Here is a 22,279-nt window from a genome sequence, read left to right as displayed (position 1 = left end):
TTGTGATTCTGTGCTGATTGTCTGTTTCTGGTTCTGACCCAGGCTTTATATTCTGACCTTCCTCCTGTCTGACCCATTGGTACTTCTCTGATATCTTTGGTTTCCTGACTTCTGGCTACGTCCTGACAACTCTTTGTGTCTCACCCTTTGGCACTATTCTGACCTCCTGGCTTGACTTTGGCACGTCCTGACTTCGCTCTGGCTTCGCTAGTCACCGTCGCTACTCGGCATCTGGCCCCAGCCACTCCCCCAGTGGTCATGTGCTTTAGGTCCTTCACTGCCTCTCTCCCCACACACTTTAGGACCTTCTGGATTCCCTGGAACATGTGTGCAGACTTATGTTTAAAGTCTGCAACAGTGTTCATTATACCCCCACATATGGGGTATCAGCGTACTCAGGACAAATTGCACAATAACTTTTGGGGTCCTATTTCCCTTGGGAAAATAAAAATTGGGGGTGAAAAGATAATTTTTGTGGAAAAAAATATGATGTCTTTAATTGTACGGCTGTACGTTATAAACTTCTGTGAAGCCCATGGGGGATCAAAGTTCTCACCACATATCTAGATAAGTTCCGTGGGGGGTCTAGTTTCCAAAATAGGGTCACTTGTAGGGGGTTTCCACTGTTTAGGCACATCAGGGGCTCTCCAAACGTAACATGGCATCCGATCTGAATTCCAGCCGATTTTGCATTGAAAAAGTCAAACGGCGCTTCTTCCCTTCTGAGGTCTGCCATGCGCCGAAACAGTGGTTCCCCCCCACATATCAGGTATCAGCGTACTCAGGACAAACTGCACAATAACTTTTGTAGTTCAATTTCTCCTCTTACACTTGGTAAAATAAAAAAATCGGATCTGAAATAATTTTTTTGTGAAAAAAGTTAAATGTTAATTTTTTTATGTGACATGACTCTCAATTCTGAATATTTTTCTACTGGCTAACACGGTACAAAGATTTCTTGTATCAAGATAATAATAATAATTTTTGGTGCTAATTGTGAACAATTCACATTTTTTCAACCTCAGCATTATGTGGTGCCCCTGAGGCTCGGTCGCCACAGAGGTACTGCACCTTCTCCTAAGGTGTGGTGCCCCACCATCCTGGTAAGTTGGGGGCTCCTGACCACGCTCCAACACTTGCACCCCACACAACAGAGTAGTTCAGCATAACCACATTGCGGCTCTTTGCTTAGAGAGAAGCAGAGCACCTTTGGTGGTTCCCTGCTTGGAACGCTAGACGTGCTGGGAGGTGGGTGGAGTTCAGAATATATATATGAGCGGGATGGTTTAAGATGAGAGGTTAGTCTGACAGGAGGTCAGTGAGGAAGGAAGCCACTTGGGAGGAGTGGGGATCCCTGGAAGAAGGGATGGAGGTAGGAGTGCTGCAGCGGCCTCAGTGACTTGAGCCAGCTGGCACGGGAAAGGAAAGTAAAGAAGGAGAAGGACGTTGACCTGAAGCCTGAGCTTCCATAGAAGGGAAAGGACAAGTACGGAACGTAGGAGTAAAGGGAACACAGAGGACGTGGGTTAGAGGAAGAACCCTGCCTAGAAGTTCTAAAGGCCGGGGCCCGGTCCCCAAGGTTGTATGAACACTAATGGTTCTGCAGCAGACACTGGTGGAGTATTGGGCTGTAAATGCACTACTCCCATCTAAGACTTGAGGGCACAACAGCAATACGGATAGAGAGCCGGGACTTAGGAGTAGAGAGTCCCCAAAGCAGGCTACAGCTGTCTGCCGTGCAAGTAGAGTACTTGGGAACATCTGTCAGGAGGAACTCCAGTGTACCACGGTACTGGAGATCTTCACACTTAAACGCGCTATAGAGGAGACGTTCAGGAAAGGCACATAAGTTGGCGGAGTGTGGAAGGGAGCTTTCCATCTTGCCTGAAGGTTGACTGAGTCCCTGACCCGGAGGACACGGCACAGAAGCGGGCACTACAGACTGTGAGTAAAGCTTTGGAACGACATGCTCTGGTGACCTCCATTCCTTCCTGCGTCCGTCCGCCTGATACTGCTACATCCCCTGCGCCAGACACTACATCACCTAAGTGTCTCCCCATCTACACTGCCCTGGGACAGCAGCCCTGTGGAGGGCTATACCACCATTGCTGCACCACACCATCTGTCCCGGAGGATCTGCATGCAGCGGCGGCTTAACACCTCCCTTGCCGAACACCACAGGTGGCGTCACGAACTATTCATTTAACATCCACATCTTCCTATTATTACTTGGGTGCCCAGGGCCACGGTCCGGGTCACCGCCACTGTGACACATCCCACTGATACCGGCCCGCTACCGAGTACCCCACAGCCCTGGGAGGGCGACCCAATAGCGCGGTGACCTTTTATATATAACTTAACTGATTATTGCTGCGTTTTCCCCTTTATTTGGGTGCAGATTTGAAATAGTGATTTCGGTACAAAAACATTAAAAATTCCAACATTTTTTTTCATATGCATTTTTTTTCCACACTCCTCAGAGAAGCATAAAGGAAAAAAAAACATAACACATTAACAATCGAACAGTTCAAAACCTTCTTTAGACGCACAGTGCATTTTTAGGAGACCATATCCATATAACTTGTACGGTTGTACCATTAAAATGCAGGTTTTTGCACACAAAAAACACGTGGCATTTACGCTACATGTGAATGTGGCCTGAAGAGATTTTGTAATGTTTGCTAAAGCATTTTTTTATTGGTCTTTTTTTGATAATTTTTTGGTGTTTTTTGGGTGGTTTTCAGATGCTTTTTGTCATTATTTTTTCCTTTAAGGCTACTTTCACACATCAGGTTTTCGTCGTCAGGCGCGATCCGGCGTCGTGCCGGAGCGCCGGATCCGGCAAATATTTCGTAAAACCGGATGTAACGGATCCGTTTTTCTGCCGCATCCGTCTTGTTCTTCACAGACAAAACCGGATCCGTCTCATCCGGTTCATCCGGTTTTTGTTCCGTTTTTCGACGGATTACGCCGGATCCGGTTTTTAAAATCGCCCCTTGTGGCCTTCCGAACGGGATTGGCTACTGAAAAACTATATATAGCGTGTTCCTACAGCCCTTCTTTGACAGGTTGGAGAGGAGAAAGTGCAGGTTGGAGAGAAGAGCAAGTTACTGGCGAAGATGGATGTTGTGATTGGAAATATTTTGAAGAATTTGGTGGATTTTACAGCGGAGGCGAATCGTTTGAGGGTGATTGTTCTGGAGAAGGAGAGAGCGAGACAGCAGCGCATCAGGCATCGTAGACGACGTTTGTGGATCCACCCCATCACAGCCAAGAGAATGACCCGTGGGGTCTATTCTACACTCTGCATGGACCTTAGACGAAACCCGGAGAAATTTTTGGGATATGTTAGGATGAAAATCGATAATTTTGATTACTTGGTGGAGCGCATTGCACACCTCATAAGAAAAGCGGACACCTATTGCCGCTTCTCCGTTTTACCCGCAGAGCGTCTGATGGTGACTTTAAGGTAAGCCACATTTATTGGATGTGCTCGCATCAGAGCACACTTTCACTGCAATCTTGTTGGTGGTAGTTTGTATCTCCAGGTGAGTTTTGGTATGTAATGCTGTGATTTTAAACTAATTGATTGTTTTTTAATTCCCCACAGATTTCTTGCAACTGGAGAATCCCTTTCGTCACTGCATTTCCAGTACAGACTCGGGATTTCCACCATATCTGGAATAGTGAAGTACACATGCCGTGCTCTGTGGGACTCCTTAGCTGAAGAGTTTTTACCAGAGCCCACAACAGAGAGGTGGATTGAAATTTCAGAAAAGTTTCAACAGATATGTCAGTTTCCCAACTGCTTGGGCGCTGTGGACGGGAAACATATCCGCATTGTAAAGCCAGCCGGATCGGGATCGGAATATTTCAATTACAAGAAATATTTTTCCATTGTCCTCATGGCCATCGCTGACGCGGAATACAAATTTATTGCTGTTGATATTGGGGCCTATGGCCGCTCCAATGACTCTCAAGTTTTCAAACTGTCTGCCATGTGGCGTAAACTGCATGGAAACACCTTCCAGTTCCCACCACCTAGACCGCTGCCGCAAACATCTGGTCCACCTATGCCATTTGTCTGTGTAGGGGATGAAGCCTTCCAGCTGTCAGAACACCTTTTGAAACCGTACTCTAGCAGAGGATTGTCAAGAACAAAACGCATTTTTAATTACCGCCTCACAAGAGCAAGAAGAATGGTTGAATGTACCTTTGGTATTCTGACAGCCAAATGGCGGGTCCTATTGACTGCAATCAACCTCAAGACAGAAACTGTGGACGAGGTGATCAAAGCTTGCGTGGTACTCCACAATTTTGTTATCTGCAAGGAACCGATTTCCATTGAGGACACCTCTGAAGAAACCACCTTGCAAGATTACCATGACATTACCACTAGAAGTTCTGTGACTGTTTCAGTAATGAGGGACAATTTTGCACTATACTTTATGTCACCTCAAGGCAGAGTACACTGGCAGGATGACAGAGTGTGAAAGATTTGTGCCCTTAACCAAACTTGTGTACCAACAGTATATACCTTTGCCAACCAAAGTTGGCTATCTTGTCATGGTCTTACTATTTTTACCTTTAGGCCACAGGTGTGTACCTGGTTGTGTTTTATGCAAAGTATTTCACCTTTTAACAAAAGTTGTGTACATTGTTAGGAAATCACCAACAATAAACACAACTTTTTAGGTGAAATACTTTGCTTCAAACACAACCAGGAACATAACTGTGGCAAAAAGCTAAAATTTACCCACAGTTATATACCTAGTTTTGAATACCATTTTACCTTTTAAATACCCTGTATTTAACCTTTTTGGCCGCAGAAAGAAATGACAGACAACCAGTGTAAAATAATTTAACTTTTATTGAAAAATGTTTTTTTTTGTAAACTGTTTTTAAATTTTAATAAACTTTTTTAATAAAGCTTTGAAACCATAAAACTGGTCATTTTTATTAAAATACACACATATTATAAATCTGTGTAGTGTGGGGTGGAAATACTGCTGGAGGGGCTGCGGGACACTTCGACACTGGGAGTGTGGAGAGAGGACTGGGATCGTGGTGGGGAAGGAGTGGAAAAAGCTACAGAATGGGTGGACATGTGGGAGGCAGAAGAGGTGGTGGGCGGTGGAGTGGAGGGTTGGGCAGGGACTGTGGGAGCAGATGATGTTGATGGCAAGTTGTATGGGGAAGGAGTTTGGTAGGGGGAAGGAGTTTGGTACGGGGCAGGTTGCTGGAAGTGGGGAGATGTCTGGTACTGGGGAGGTTGCTGGTACTGGGGAGGTTGCTGGTACTGGGGAGGTGGCTGGTGCTGGGGAGGTGGATGGTATGTAATAGGAGGGGGAGGATGGAAAGTGGCTGGAGGGGGTGCAGGTGGAGGAACTACTGTGGTGGGAGGAGGAGGTTGGGAGGTAACGTGCTGGAGAGCACCGTGGCATGAATGCATTACATGCATCTGCTGGGTAGGAGAGAGCGTTTCCATGTGCTCCACAACAGACCTGAAAAAGGTGTGGTTTGGCGAAGATCTTGCTTCTGAATGCATGGTTTGCAGAAGTGTCTTCACCTCCAGAATGCTGGAGTTGATCTGCTGAAAGCCTGCGGAGATTTGCTCTGACAAGACTTTTAGACAGTTCTGGAAAGATGCATTCAGATGCAAGAACTCTGGCGCATAAGTCTTTTCCTGACCCCTCTGCCGCTGCCGCCCAGTACCCGCAGGTGTACTAGAGGTGGCAGGGGCAGAAGGGTGGGGTAAAGGGAAAGCGATCTCCTCACCAGCAGCTTCATGTAATGTAGGCGGCCACGATGCTCCTGTGCTGGTGGATGGGACAGATGGGTCGAATGTGTGGGAAGGCTGGGAAGGTGCAGATGTACCGGGGCGGTCGAAGTGTCCCTCGGTGCCGGTCTCCTCAGGGATCGCCTCAGAAGGGTCCAATCGTGCAGGCTCCCGAGTGCTGCTCACCGTGCTGTGGAATAAAGAGAAAAAAAAACAATTAAAATAGTGACATGGTATGGCCCTGGCTGAAAAAAAAAAAGTTACATCTAAACATTTTTTCGTCACATGTGGTGAGTAATATTTACCTTCTGGTGACCATTGTATCCGGAGGAACGACAGGGCTCGTGAGTACTTGTACTTGCTCCTGCGTCCTCCAGATCCACTCGGGGCCCGCATCTCTTTATTGAACTCCTTCTTGAAACGATCCCTCACAGACCGCCACCGCTTCACAATTCTCTCCCCTGAAACGAGAAAGGACAAAGTGGTTAGTATACAACATCAGTGTTTCCCAAACTCCAGTCCTCATGGTCCCCAGGGGTCATGTTTTCAGGATTTCCAAAGTAAATAGAAATCCTGAACACATGATCCGTGGGGACCACGAGGACTGGAGTTCGGGAAACACTGGTTTAAATCAAGCAACCGGTACTGTATATACTTACGCTCTTTAATCTGGGCCCGAGCTTTGAGGTCCTCCCAGCGGTCCACAAGGAGCGAACAGATTTCCTCCCAGAGTCGTCGGGTAACGATAAGGTCAGCATGGCGGCGGTCAGCCATATTCCATAGCGGCTCCCTTTCTCTGACGAGATCGATGAGGTGGTCCACATCAATCCCTCCATCCTCACCGTCAGAGTCGGGAGCACGCTGTGAAGGCTGTTAAAGAAAAAGACAAAAATAACATAATTAGCCTCCACAAAAAAAAATGAAATAAAAAGTGCAAAAAAACAAAGCAAAAATATTTATACTTACACGCTGGTGACCGCCGCGTTGCTGTCGCCGACGACTCTGGGAGGCACTGCGAGGACCTCTTGGCCGAGCACCAGATTGGGAAGACTAGAGAAGAAAACAAAAAATGTTATGTCTTTGGATGTAGGCATTTGTTTGCTGTGTGTGGTCTGCAGAACATTGTTTTCTATGTGTTGTGTGCAGTGTGATGTTGTGTTTCTGCGTTTGATGCAAAAATCTTACCAATTGTGAGCCCACTCCAGGTGTCTGTCCACCCCTTCCTTCTTCTTCTGGGAGCTCCTCTTCATCTTGTGATTCCTGTTTTGAAATAAAAGGCAATGAATAGACATATATTACAGAGATGATGGATTTTGGAAATAAAAACTTACCGTCAAACGCTGACGATGCGAGGGAGGGCTCCCAGAAGAAGATGTGCTGTCTTCCTGCTGGCCAGACTCCATGGCTGTGGGTGGTGCTGCTGCTGTTGCTGCTGCCAGTGCTGCCATTGCTGCTGCTGCTGCTGCTGCATCTCTTGGGCGGCTGTTGAATAAACAGAAACAAAGGGCCAATGAATATCTTTATATTCCATGGCCCTAGTTTGGAGGAATGGGGGATTTGATAATTACCGTCTCTCATCTGCTGCTGGACTCCCCTCCTGTTGTTCAGCATGCTGCTCCATTTGGGGTGGTGGTGGTGGTGCTGATGGTGCTGCTGCTGCAGATGTCTCCTGCCTTCTCCTGCTCCTGGTTCTTGGCTTGGGTGGCATGTTGGGTGTGGCTGAGGGTCCCACTGTCTTGCTTTTATATATGTCTTGTGGGCAGAGCTACTGAGCATGCTCAGACCAAAAAAAACGGATCCGGCCGTCGCCGGATCAGGCGCATTGCGGCGCTCATAGGCTTTCATTGTGTGAAAAAGCCGGACACGCCGGATCCGGCGTGTCCGGCTTTTTCGCCGGAGACAAAAAACGTTACAGTAGCCGTTTTTTCCAGACGCCAGATCGCGACACATTGCCGGATCCGGCGAAAACCGGATGAAACGCATGGCCATCCGGCGCGATCCGGCTCTAATGCAAGTCAATGGGGGGGAAACCGGATCCGGCATTGCATTTCGCCGGATCCGGTTTTTGTCAAAAGCGCCGGATCGCGCCTGACGGCGAAAACCTGATGTGTGAAAGATGCCTAAGCCAAAACCCTGACAAAATACTGGGTAAGACGCCCAGGATTTACCCTTCTGATTGTCTTGTATTGTAGACTACAGAGCATCTTCCTAGCGGAAAAAAAGATGGCCAGCGAGTCATTTTGCCATTAAAAGGAATAGGAACATTGTTTTTAGGCTTTTTTTATGTTGATATTTCACAATTACTGCAGGGGACACAGACGCAGTGTGAACACGGCTTAAGGGGCTCACTATGTGAGTGGGGTTAGAAGTATGGGTCCGCTGTGGCAGCCCGCTATGAGCAACTCTTTCCTGTCATAATATCCTGCAAGGAACTGATGAAAATGCCCGCCTTTTCCTTACATTTTTAGTGTTCAGCTTTCCTATATTTCTAAACAGCAAAAAAAAAAAAATGACACCGGATCATTTTTCCCTCACAAAAGGCACAGAAGCAGGCATAATTGTCACTCAGACTTCTTGGAAAGCTGGGTAACAACCACGACAGCCGCCATGTTGGTTGTCAGCCACCTTTAGAAATATAGATAAAAACTGCTCAAAAAATACGGTGACCAGTAATTACTATGGAGAAAATACGACAGGAAGTCGCATTACTATAAAATAACAATGGTGGAGAAGATAATAGACCAGTGCGCTAATTCCACCCAGGAACCATCGCGCGTTGTCCCAGTTCTGGCGGAATGTTTACTCTGCTGAACCCTATGCGCCACACAGCGGCCAGACGCGGCACTGAAGAGAAGCGCTTGGTTACAGAGGTCGGCGTCGCTCAGGTTGGTATCGGGTGAGCTCGGTCGGGCTCGGTCTGTGCGATATCTGCTCATAGACTGCCGTAAAAAGCGCTGTTGTTTGTCAGACCGCGGTGTATACTGGGAAATGTAGTTCACAGCGATGGATTTAGAAAGTTGCCGAACCTGAAAGTAGTAAGTCCTGACATGTTCTGCTGCTGGGGAATCACCGCAAGGCGGAAACGGTGGGAGGCTGCTCTATGGCAGATTGGCTTCATAACCCCCATCATCCTCCATAGTGTAAGATTTCCTCATAATGCATTTTTTTTTTTTTTTTGCGTTAAAGTTGGGGGGGTTCCATTTTTTTTTTTTTTTTTTTTTGCAGATATGTCCTGTTACATATAGTGTATATTTAGTCAGCATTTCTTACAATGCTCAAAAGAAAATGTCAATACTTATTAAAAAAAAAAATCTGTTGCAGTAAAACGCCAATTAGTCCCATTGGTTATTTCATTAAGTTGGTTGTGGTTTATTCATCCATCTTTCTCTGGATCCTGTGTAGACGTTTATCAGCTGCTTGTCTATAAGCCGTAGAAGCACGTGTCAGCGACGCACGCCACGTCCGGTGTAGACCCTCTGAGTGAAGAGAGACCCACTTTGGTGTGTCGCGTGGTTTATTTTACATTGCACTTCACAGACATTATCATCACTGTCCCCATTGGGCCTCACAATCTAGATTCCCTATCCGTATGTCTTTGGGGGGAAAAAATGCAAATAATTCCCCTTAGGCCGGGGTCAAACTTGCGAGAATCTCGCACATCAATACCCGGCACTCGGACCGTATTTCTATGCAGCTGAGCGCTCCGGTCCCGAGTGCCGGGTATTGACGTGGGAGAAGTCTGACCCCGTCCTTAGTGTGACTGTACACATAGGGGGGATTAATCAAAGTGTTTGTTTTTTTTTAACCAGTTTTTCTGCATTAAAAAGTCACAAATTTTGACTCAAGTTTTGTGCAAAGAAAAATAAATGCAAATTTGCTCCACTTTTGAAAAGTGGGTGTTAACGTGGCCGTGGGAAGGAATGCAAGAGAAATGTTTTTACCTCTCCAAACTACTAATCGTGTCCACTGGGGCCAGAAGTGATGAAATGCCATCCTCCTAATCACCTGAATGCTGAAGTCAGTAAGCTAGGTGAGATGACTGCTGATGTTTGACACCACACAACCCCACCGATAATCTGTTACTGACTCTGATGATGCTGCACAATTCTATTCAATGTGTAGCATCCACTGCCAAGTACTGCAGATCAGCTACTAGTCAAGAAAATTGAAGCTGATCTGCAGCACTCAGCAGCGGCTGCTACACAATGAACGGCGCTGCGCAGTTACGTCGTCGTGGAGGTGTCTGTTATCAGACTTCTACCAATTTGAGACTAATGATCTACTCTTAGGACAGGTCATTGATATCACAAGCTTGGACAACCCCTTTAAAGGAGATGTGGAAAGCGCAGATTTGTTATAATAGTGTAATTACAACTCGGCTTTTTATCTCTTTCATGATTTCACAGGAATGAAGTGCCACATTCACAGCACAGGCGGCAAACACAGCCCGATTGAGCTTCCAGATGGAGAAGGAGTCTTCCTGGGAAGAGGACCAGAGACCAGGATAATAGACCGAAAATGTTCCAAGCAGCAAGGTCCGTGTCCTCTGTTTTCTATCCTCACCTTGGGGGCAATGCATCACTTATGTTAAAGTGTTAGGCTAGGTTCACATTGCGTTAGGGCATCTGTTTAACGGATGCGCTAACTCTGATGTCATTTTTGACATCTTTTGTGACCTAGTGCTAACGGTATGCATTAACACTAGGTAGCGCTCAGGTACCATGCGCTACCTAGCGTTGGCCCATACAGTTCTATGCACAGCGAACGTGTCCGTTCGCTGTGCGTTACTGCCAACACACCCAAAAACGCCGCATGCAGTGTTCGAGGGTGCGTCATGAATTAACGCATACTTGCTAACGCATGCCGATTTTGGCATGCGTTAGGATGCGCTACATTCATTGCGGGCAATGGCAGCGTTAACGGTTCCATTAGTGCCGCTATGTAACGGATCCGTCAGCGCATTGCCCCCTAACGCAGTGTGAACCCAGCCTTATGGACATAGGTAGCCATTAGCCTCTTGAGGAACCACACATCTTTCATTTATGGCCTAGAGCCATAACAATTTTTTTTATTATTAATGTGAGGGCTTGTTTTTTGTGTGACTTTTTTGTATTTTCATGTCATGGTGTGTTTTTTATCAATACCATTTTGTGGTACAATGTTTAGATCGCTTTTCATTACTTATTTTTGGTGAGGTGCGGCGACTGAAAACTAGTAATTCTGTCATTTTATTTTTTTTACGGTGTGTACCATATCGGTTAAATACGGTAATTTAAGATTTTCAGAGACCAGACTTTCAAGTTGTTACCAAATCATTATTATTTTTTTTCTCTTTCATGTCTTCATTTTTAATGCATGAAAATAAGGGGATTCAATTCTATTTTTTTTTTTTTTTTTAATAGTTAAGAAAACTTTTCTGTGTGTGTTTTTAAGAAACTTGAACCTTCAATCGTCTGATCATTTGTTTCGTTTATCAGTCTCCTATGAAGACCAAACTATGACTTGATTTCATAGGAGTACTAACATGTCAGCTAAGGGGCAGGAACCAGCATACATCAGCACCTTGGTCATGTTGTGGGACTGCTCTTCATGAATGATGCTGTCAGATATTTAAGGGGTTAATAACTGTTCTGACATGCAGATGCTTTCTACATGATACAGCCCGCATCTGTCACGTTTGGTACGGGCTCTATACACCTGAACCCGGTGTGTGATGCACGTCACATGTGGGCATGGGGCTGAAATAAGCCATATAATTTCTGGCCGTGCAGATTACCATCTCTATAATGGCCAATAAAATCCATTATTTATGCTAATGTGAGCTCCTTGTCTTGCAGTCGAGCTTGTGGCCAACGTCGAGAAGAAAGTCGTACGTGTCACTCAGGTAAGGAACATATCACCTGTGCGATCACAAGAACAAAATTGGCAGGATGTCCGATCCACCAAGAACTGGTTGATATATTCGTAATTGCTCCAGAGATAATTATTCTGAAAGGCTATTAGTAATCTACCAGTTGAAGGGGTTGTCCACGACTTAGATCCTGATGAGCATTCCTTACGATTGGTCATCAGATTGGTCGGGACTAGTGATGAGCGAATGTGATATCTGAGCATGCTTGGATGCTAACAGAGTGTCTTCGGCGTGCTCGAACATATTTCTCCTACACCTCATTGGGGGACACAGACAGTGGGTGTTATGCTGCTGCCACTAGGAGGACACTAAGTAAGCCAGAAAAAAGTTAGCTCCTCCCCTGCAGTATACACCCTCTTGCTGGCTGGGATTTCTCCAGTTCTTTGCTTAGTGTCTGTAGGAGGCACTTGGGTCTGGTTTCAGACCCCACCGTTTTTATTTTATTTTTGAATTTTCTGTAAATTTTTATTTTTTAATTAACGGAGTGAAGGGGGCGACGGTTACTTTCTACGGCCCGCTCTCCCCCGAACCAACAACAGGCAAGCACGCGGAGTATATCTCCCCGTACACTTTCCTACGACGAATGGGGCTGATTCCTCTGACGTTGATTCTCTTATGCTACCTTGGATCTAATCCTTATAAACAGGGAGGAAATGGTTGAGGAGGTAAAAGTGGCTGGGACCCTAGGAGGTAGCGACCATGCTATTTTAGAATTTTGGATTACTAGAGGTGGAAGAACTGTGAAGACTCAGACGTCAAGGTTAGATTTCAGAAAGGCAGATTTTAAGGGATTCAGAAAGAGAATTGGAGGGATCCAATGGCTGGATATCCTTAAAGACAAAAATGTCCAGGAAGGATGGGAAATCTTGAAAAATGAAATTCTCAAAGCACAGTTGTTAACAATTCCGAAAAGAGGGAAGAATAGGAAGCATTTAAGGAAACCAGGATGGATGAACACAGAACTTAAGCACATGCTAAAAAGGAAGAAAAAAATGTTTATAAAATGGAAAGAGGGAGGCATATCTAAAGAAGAATATAATGCTGTCTGCAGAACCTGCAGGGCACAAATCAGATTAGCTAAAGCTGAAAATGAACTGAGGCTTGCAAGAGATGTCAAAAGCAATAATAAAGGATTTTGGGGATATGTCAAAAGTAAAAGAAAAGTCAAAGATGCTATAGGATTTTTACAGGATGAAAATGATGAAATGGTAAGACAGGATGTTGAGAAGGCTGAACTTTTAAATTCCTATTTTGCATCTGTTTTCTCTCAGAAAGGAAATGCAACATCAACTGTTATTCACTGTCCTATTAAGGGAATAGAAGAATCCAGGATATCTATAAACAGAAAGATAGTGAGGAAACACTTAGCTAACCTAAATGAATTCAAGTCTCCAGGTCCAGATGAATTACACCCCAGAGTACTGAAGGAGATAGCAGAAGAAATTTTTGAACCCCTCTCCATAATCTTTGAAAATTCTTGGAGAACAGGAGAAGTGCCAGAAGACTGGAGAAGAGCAAATGTTGTTCCTATCTTCAAAAAGGGGAAGAAGGTGGACCCAGGCAACTATAGGCCGGTGAGTCTGACTTCTATACCAGGAAAGATCTTTGAACAAATTATTAAACAACATGTATGTCAATACCTGGATAAGAATGAAGTGATTAAACAGAGTCAGCATGGGTTTCTAACTAATAAGTCATGTCAGACTAACTTAATTTCCTTCTATGACGGTATCACTGATTGGGTGGATCAAGGAAATGCTGTAGATATAGTATATCTTGACTTCAGCAAAGCATTTGACAAAGTCTCTCATACAATCCTTATTGAAAAAATGACTAAGTATGGAATGGACAAGGCAACTGTTAGGTGGATTCATAACTGGCTTAGTGATCGGACCCAAAGAGTGGTCGTAAATGGCTGCACATCCAGTTGGAAGAATGTCTCAAGTGGGGTACCACAGGGCTCTGTCCTGGGCCCTGTATTGTTCAACATCTTTATCAACGATTTAGATGAAGGAATTGAGGGTAAACTGATTAAATTTGCTGATGACACAAAGCTAGGAGGGATAGCTAATACTAGAGAAGAGAGAGAGAGGATTTAAATAAACTGGAGAAGTGGGCAGCAACTAACAGAATGGTTTTTAACAGGGAGAAATGCAAAGTACTACATCTGGGCAATAAAAATGAAAAAAGCATATATAGAATGGGAGGAATAGGGCTAAGTGACAGCACATGTGAAAAAGACTTGGGTATACTAATAGATCACAGACTGAATATGAGTCAACAGTGTGATGCAGCAGCAAAAAAGGCAAATGCAATTCTAGGATGTATTAACAGAAGCATACAGTCTAGATCACGTGAAGTCATTATTTCCCTCTACTCCTCTTTGGTCAGACCTCATCTGGAATATTGTGTCCAGTTTTGGGCACCACATTTTAAAAAAGACATCAACAAACTGGAGCAAGTTCAGAAAAGAGCGACCAGAATGGTGACCGGTCTGCAAACCCTGTCTTATGAGGAAAGGTTGCAGGATTTGGGAATGTTTAGTTTGCAAAAGAGAAGACTGAGAGGAGACTTAATAGCTGTCTACAAATATCTAAAGGGCTGTCACATTGTAGAAGGATCAACTTTATTCTCATTTGCACAAGGAAAGACTAGAAGCAATGGGATGAAACTGAATGGGAAGAGACACAGATTAGATATTAGAAAAAACTTTTTGACAGAGTGATCAATGAGTGGAACAGGCTGCCACGAGAAGTGGTGATTTCTCCTTCAATGGAAGTCTTCAAACAGAGGCTGAACGCAAGCAATGACTAGCCAGGTCTTTCCCCGGGAAGGAACAACCACGGGAAGGGCAGTCTCCAATGAAGGAAACCACCTATGCCAAAACATGGTATCCATCCACAGACAGCTGTTTCGGGGTATTGCCCCTCATCAGTGTGGAGTAGGAAACTGGCTAGTAGGAGCAATGCCTAGTGAAAGGCTATGAACATAAGGATGAGTGACCTCATGGAGATCAACATCCAACACTGCGGAGACACCATCACATGTTTCTCAACGCAGTGATCTAGAGCAATGCCCCCATCCCTTATGGGAAATATGCAAAAGCATGTAAATCAACAGCCGCGGAGACACCATCACATGTTTCTCAACGCAAGCAATGACTAGCCAGGTCTTTCCCCGGGAAGGAACAACCACGGGAAGGGCAGTCTCCAATGAAGGAAACCACCTATGCCAAAACATGGTATCCATCCACAGACAGCTGTTTCGGGGTATTGCCCCTCATCAGTGTGGAGTAGGAAACTGGCTAGTAGGAGCAATGCCTAGTGAAAGGCTATGAACATAAGGATGAGTGACCTCATGGAGATCAACATCCAACACTGCGGAGACACCATCACATGTTTCTCAACGCAGTGATCTAGAGCAATGCCCCCATCCCTTATGGGAAATATGCAAAAGCATGTAAATCAACAGCCGCGGAGACACCATCACATGTTTCTCATCCTTATGTTCATAGCCTTTCACTAGGCATTGCTCCTACTAGCCAGTTTCCTACTCCACACTGATGAGGGGCAATACCCCGAAACAGCTGTCTGTGGATGGATACCATGTTTTGGCATAGGTGGTTTCCTTCATTGGAGACTGCCCTTCCCGTGGTTGTTCCTTCCCAGGGAAAGACCTGGCTAGTCATTGCTTGCGTTGAGAAACATGTGATGGTGTCTCCGCGGCTGTTGATTTACATGCTTTTGCATATTTCCCATAAGGGATGGGGGCATTGCTCTAGATCACTGCGTTGAGAAACATGTGATGGTGTCTCCGCAGTGTTGGATGTTGATCTCCATGAGGTCACTCATCCTTATGTTCAAACAGAGGCTGGACAGACATCTGACTGGGATGATTTAGCGAATCCTGCTTTGAGCAGGGGGTTGGACCAGATGGCCCAGGAGGTCCCTTCCAACTCTACGATTCTATAATTCTATGATTCTTATGGTCGATACTCCACGGATACGAGGGCTAGCGCAAAAGGAACGAAGCACAGGAGTGCGTGGAGAAGGACTTGAGCAGCGCTTTCCGATGCCCTGAATCAGCCCCACAGCTCTCCATCCCCCTACCACAGGGTGGATCGATTGAGCAGTACCCCTTTAAGACATCCTCCAGCTCTGCTGCATCGCCCGGAGGATGAAGACCAGGCAGCTGGAAGAACGCGGAGCGCGACCTGCCTGAGCTCAGGAGTGGAGGTATGGGGTCGGGTCCTTACCCCCGGGAGAAGCGCTGACTTGGCGTCAGCGGCGCCGCCCCCTCCTCGTCCCCGACGCCTACCACAGTTAGGCCAAAAATTTAGTCCCCGGATTTTCCGGCCTACTAGGCCGCAATTTAACTAGCGCCGTCGGCGCTAATGTCGCCGTCCCCTCCTTGGCGCCTCTTACGAGACGCGCAATTCTAATCTCGGGGGCCATGTCCTTTTCCCTCAGCGGCCGTTAACCCCTTCAGGAGCGCTAGGCCTGCTCTGGACAGCCAGATGCTGGGTGACACCACAGGACCACCGCTATTACTCCCCGGGGACACAGCACAGAACCATGGGTAAGCTGCATCTGCCCTCAGATTAAAGCTTAACTCCTTCCCGGCACATTCTCTGCAGCTGCAGACAGACTCTGCCGTTAACCCTTAGCGCTATGCCTCAATCTAAGGAGGCTAAACAGGCGGTTAATAAGCACACTGCGTTTTTATACCGTGTGCACCATTTGCAAGTCTGCATTACCCAGTGGACAGACTAATCCGTTATATACGGACTGTGACCCGACCTGCGCTCCATCGCCCCTCGCCGTGCTGCTGACGGGCCTCCTGCGCTTAGTACACCTGAGGGGGCCGCGTCCCTCTTATGGTCGTTGAAGTCTCTGACCCAGGATATATTCTCCCTCCGGGAGGACTCTTTAAGTCAGAACCACCAGCAGGGGCCATCCTCGTTCAAGGGATGGTCAGGGCTCTGGAAAGCTGACCTATGACGCGTCCCCTAGTCACGTTCACGCCTCAGCATCGGCGCCTCCTGTCTCTCGCTCGCCTTTTTCTGAGGTTCACAGCGAGCACGACTCTGAATTCGAATCTGACTCGTCGGCCCCTCAGAATCCCCGATCTGGTCAGGAGTCGCTTGATTCTCTTATAGAATCAGTCAACAGGATTCTGAAGTTGGATGAGGAAAATATTCCCGCTCCAGCACACGCTATATCTCATTAAGAAAACCAAGCGTGTGCGTAGGTTGTTTACCAGCCTTCCAGAAACATAGGGACCGGCCACATAAATGGTTCTCAGGGCAACAATCTACTCAGGCTAAATACCCTATTGATACACACCTAACGAAGGATTGGTTACAGTCCCCTCCGGTGGACCCTCCTGTATCGCGTCTTGCTTCTAAAACGCTCCTATCTGTTTTTCTGAGGGTTCCTCAGTCATAAACTCCTCCGATCGTCACATTGACTATCTTGCCTTCTTCCGCTGCATTTTGGTCTCTAAGGCAATGGCCGCTTGGGCAGAAGCCTTAATTACTTCCCTCCAGGGCACCATTCTTCCTCCGGAGGCAACCACTGTCGCCAGGCAGATAATTCACGCAGTGGACTTTGTAGTAGACGCTTCTGGTGATGCCGCCAACTGCGCGGCTCAAACTGCCGCTAATGCGACCTCCATTACAAGAGCCCTATGGCTCCGCGGCTAGCGGGTGAATGCAACATCTAAAAGAGCATTGTCTTCTCTCCCCTTTCAAACGGGTCGTCCTTTTGGGGAGAAACTGGACTAGCTCTTTTCTGATGCTACTGGAGGGAAAAGTAAATTCCTTCCTCAACACAAGGGCTGTTCGGCCGTTTCGCAACCAACAGCCGACGCGTCTTCGATCTTCTCGCAACCATTCCGGTTGGTCCTCCTCTACTTTCTCTTCCAGATCAGGTCGGTCCCCGCGAGGAGACAGTGGCTCCCAGGTCTCATACAGACCTATCCGCTCTTGAAAACCCAGGTCTAGGGCTTCTGGATCTAGGGGAGCCAGATCTCATAAATCTACCCAATGCTTTGTTGCGGTTTCCAGCAGGCACCGACAAAGTTGGCGGCCGCCTACTTTCCTTCAGCCACACTTGCCTCACAGTTGCCCACGACAAGTGGGTCAGGTAGTTGGTGTCCTCCGGATACAAGATAGAAGTTTCTCCCCTCCAACTCGGTTTTTCCTTTCCTATCCCCCAAGGAAAAGACAAGAGCCTTCCTTCGGGCTGTTCAGGCTCTGATAAGGGACGGAGACATCATTTTGGGCCCTCATCACGAGAGGTTCATGGGTTTTTATTCAAACCTTTTTTTTTTTTGTGGTTCCCAAAATGAGTCGGATCGTCCCGTCCTTTCTGGATCCCACACTGTTAAATCATTTTGTCAAAGGTTAGGAGACTCCGAATGGAAACCCTCCGGTCAGTTGTCACTTCCATGGAAAAAGGAAAAGTTCCTAGCATCTATCGACGTCAAGGATGCTTACTTTCACGTTCCGGATCTGCCCGTCTAACCAGCAGTTCCTGCGTTTTTTTGCAATTCACGAGCAACACTTCCAGTTCCTTGCCTGGCCCATCAGACTCGCCAACGCCCCCAGGATCTTTACTAAGGTCATGGCGGCTGTCACGGCCATTCTCCACTCGCGGGGAGTGGCGGTGTTACCGTATCTGGACGACCTGCTCATCAGGGGCCCATCCCTTCCAGCCTGCGAGGAATCCGTGGACATAAGAGTGATACACTTTCTCGCCTGGGCTGGAACATAATTTTCAAAAAGTCTTTCCCAAAACCGGCTCAGCAGATGTCCTTTTTAGGAATGATCTTGGACACTTCCTGCGAGTTGGTCATTCTCCCTCCAGAAAGGGCCCAAGCCTTACTACAGGCAGCGCGGACTCTTTAACCACAGGTTTCGTGCTCTGTTCATTTCAGCATGGGAGTTCTCGGAAAGATGGTGGCAGCGATGGAAGTAGTTCCATTGGCCCAGTTCCACCTCCGTTCCTTACAACATGCGTTGATGTTAGCTTGGAACAAGAACCCGTTCTCCCTGGATCATTGGATCCTTCTGTGCCTGTGGGTCAGGCAAGCCCTCAGGTGGTGGACACTGAGGTCCTCCCTGAACCAGGGGAAGTCTTTTCTCCCAGTAAAATGGTTGGTAGTAACCACCGACGCAAATCTTCTCCACTGGGGTGCGGTCTTTTGTTACCACATGGCACAAGGGTCGCTGGTCGACCCGAGAGTCACGTCTCCACGTCAACGTTTTGGAAATACGAGCAATCAGGTTAGCTCTACGGAGTTTACACATCTCCTCGCAGATCACCCAATCAGGATCCAATCCAACAACGCAACAGCTGTAGCGTATATCAACCGCCAGGGAGGTATCCGTAGCGGGATGGCCATGCAAGAAGTGAGTCACATCCTCCATTGGGCCGAGTAGAAAATTGGATGGCAGATTTTCTCAGTCGCCAAGGCATCGCCTCGGGAGAGTGGTCCCTTCATCCGGAAGTCTTTCAGCAGATTTGTCATTGTTGGGGGACTCCGGATGTGGATCTCATGGCCTCAAGACTAAACAACAAGGTTCCTCGGTTCGTTGCGCGATCCATGCGCCATCGGAGCGGACGCCCTAGTTCTGCCATGGCTCCGGTTCCCGTACATCTTCCTCCCTCTTTCATTGCTTCCGAGGGTCATCAAGAAGATCAGAGCGAAGGGAGTACCAGTGATCCTAGTCGCGCCAGATTCGCCGAGCATGGTATGCAGAACTAATACAACTGGTCGCCGACGTCTTCTAGCGACTTCCAGATCGCATGGATCTACTTTCGCAGGGCCCGAGTTTCCACCAGAACTCCGAGGTCCTGTCCTTGATGGCGTGGCCATTGAATCCTGGTTTTTACCACAGGCTCAGTTCTCTCACGACGTGATTTCCACCATGATTAGTGCTAGGAAGCCTGTGTCCATGCGCATCTATCACCGCACTGGCAAAACCTTCTTTTCGCGGTGCAAGGATCATGGTTGATCACCTCTGGTGTTTTTTCATTCCGGCCATATTGGAATTCCTTCAATCTGAATTCAAATCAAGCCTCGCGCTTAGCTCGCTCAAGGGCCAAAGTTTGGCCTTGTCAGTACTTTTCCAACGCATAATTGCCACCAAACTTCAGGTCAAGACGTTCATTCAGGGAGTCTCCCATGTGGCGCCTCCTTATAGAAGGTCATTGGAATCATGGGACCTTAACCTGGTTCTTGGGGGGCCTTACAGGAGGCTTCTCCTGAACTGCTGCAGAACGTGTCACTGTCTGTCCTCTTGGAAGGTGGTCTTCTGGCAATTACGTCAGACGAGTTTCAGAATTGGCAGCCCTGTCCTGCCGTTCCTGAATTTTCATCAGGAAAAGGTAGTTCTCAGGATGTCCCCGTCGTTCCTGCCCAAGGTCATCTCCTCTTTCCATCTCGACGAGGAAATTGTCTTGCCTTCCTTTTTGTCCGGCGCCAGTCCATCACCTTCAAAAAGCCCTCCACACCCTGGATGTGGTTAGGGCGATGAGACGGTATATCTCACGGACAGCTCCCTTCCATAAGTCAGATGCCCTGTTCATGCTTCCAGAGGGGCATAGGAAGGGTCTAGTCGCATCAAAACCACGCTAGCCAAGTGGATTCCCTTGGCGATTCATGATTCGTACTGTGTCAAGAACCCGCCTGTCCCAGTGGGGATTAAGGCGCACTCAACCCGGTGAGTGGGCGCCTCTTCGGCCATTCGGCACCAGGCCTTGACAGAACAGGCCTGCAAGACTGCGACTTGGTCCAGTCTGCATACATTTACAAAGCATTACCAAATTCATTCTCTGGCCTGACCACAAGACTGCGACTTGGTCCAGCCTGCATACCTTTACAAACATTGTTTAATTCATGCTCAGGCCTCTGCGGATGCAGCTCTCGGCAGACGCAATCGGCAGTACCTCAATGGTACATGAGGTAATAGCAGATGTATGCTCCCCACCCAGGGACTGCTTTAGGACGTCCCACAGTCTGTCCCCCAATGAGGCGTAGGAGAAATAGGGATTTTTGTGTACTCACCGTAAAATCCTTTTCTCCGAGCAAATCATTGGGGGACACAGCACCCACCCTGTTTAGCCTATTGGCTCAATGTAGCATTCTTAGGCTTTGACTTAGTTATGGTTATTGTTGACTGTTTATGCTCCTACTGCTATTTTCACCGAACTGGAGAAGTCCCAGCCAGCGAGAGGGTGTATACTGCAGGGGAGAAGCTAACTTTTTTCTGGTTTACTTAGTGTTCTCCTAGTGACAGCAGCATAACACCCACTGTCTCTGTGTCCCCAAATGATTGGCTCGGAGAAAAGAATTTTACGGTGAGTACACAAAAATCCCTATTTTTCGAGCATGCCAAAATCACTCGGTTAGCATCCAAGCATGCTCAGATAACACCTTGTCCCAGCAGGTTAGCTCATCCCTAGTGGGGACCTAACATTTCCACAATCAGCTGTTTCGGCTCCTGCGTGTATGAAGCCGGGAGACCACAGCCCCGTACACTGTGCGTTGCTACTCCCATTTACTTGGTGTCCAAGCCTGCAGTGGATGAGACCTCCACTAATGATTTGCACTAGTCTGGTCCTCCATGGCGTACGCCATTCCTGCATCCTGGGCGCCTCTTGTGTTTACCCGGCCAGAGGCGCAGAGGATGCCGGCATTTGACTACACTGTCCGGATGCCACAGAGGACCGGACTGGATGTCAGCAAATCTTTTTGCTCAGCTGTCGTCATTGGGATACAGTTCTTCCTTTGCAGACAGAAGTCATTAATATTCTAGGTGATGTCTCATCACTCCTCTTGGGTGTTTTTTTTGTTTTTTTTTTGTTTTTTTTTGGGGGGGGGGAAATTGTGTAATAATGTATATTTGATCATTTGCATTAATTTCCTTGTATTTATTTTTTTTTAGCTGGGTTCTAATCCCACATCAGTTGGCGAGGTGAAGCTAAAGCAGGGAGAGAGCACATTGATGAATGAGAATCAGACTCTACACTTGGTGAATTCCTTACATCCTTACACTGTCGTGTTCAGTAATGAAAGTCCAAGAAACACTGGAAATCCCAAAGCCACAAGACGGGTGAACAGAAAGCCTGGGTCTCCTGCCTCCCCAAAGAAAACTATTACTGACTTTTTTAGTGCATCAACATCAGAAAGCAACAAGAGGATCAAACGAGAAGAAGATGGCAAATCTGAACCGAACAGCAAGAGGACAAAGCTTCAAGCATCTGCACCCAAACCTGCAGAAAGCAGCGAGGATTCAGAGGAGGACGATACGTCCCGTAAACTTAGCGCATTACAGGAAATGGCAGCCCAAAGGAGTAAAATAAGTACCAAAGCATCCAATGACTCTCAGGATTCCCAGAGAGGCGCTGCCTGCAGCAGAGACAGCTGGGAAGAACATGGCAAGCTTCTGGTGTTTAACAAGAAGGGAGTGCAGTCGTCTTCTAAGGTACAGCAATGGATAAATTCACCTCTGCAGGCACGCGTAGGCAGCATCATGACATCGAAGGGTTATTACACCTAGGCACATCCATTAAAGGAGCTGA

The 22,279-nt window shown here is 47.1% G+C and overlaps 1 protein-coding gene across 3 annotated transcripts in view; it reads left to right on the top strand.

Annotated features, from left to right (window-relative positions):
- Window positions 1-8,509: 8,509 nt before the first annotated feature.
- PNKP (polynucleotide kinase 3'-phosphatase) overlaps window positions 8,510-22,279 on the top strand; it is a 76,133-nt gene continuing 62,363 nt past the window's right edge. Inside the window, exons 1-4 of one of the 3 annotated variants that reach the window (XM_073570938.1) lie at window positions 8,510-8,664; window positions 10,186-10,314; window positions 11,617-11,663; window positions 21,643-22,182. In XM_073570938.1, coding sequence (XP_073427039.1) covers window positions 10,188-10,314; window positions 11,617-11,663; window positions 21,643-22,182 — 714 coding nt within the window. In that variant the 5' untranslated portion in view covers window positions 8,510-8,664; window positions 10,186-10,187. The other 2 variants (XM_073570939.1, XM_073570940.1) reach the window with 2 other exon arrangements.

The sequence above is a fragment of the Dendrobates tinctorius genome, unplaced genomic scaffold (genome assembly GCF_039654945.1).
Source record: "Dendrobates tinctorius isolate UK_male_01 unplaced genomic scaffold, ASM3965494v1 ptg000028l, whole genome shotgun sequence".
Taxonomy (NCBI): domain Eukaryota; kingdom Metazoa; phylum Chordata; class Amphibia; order Anura; family Dendrobatidae; genus Dendrobates; species Dendrobates tinctorius.
This window is presented reverse-complemented; position numbering and strand designations above follow the sequence as displayed.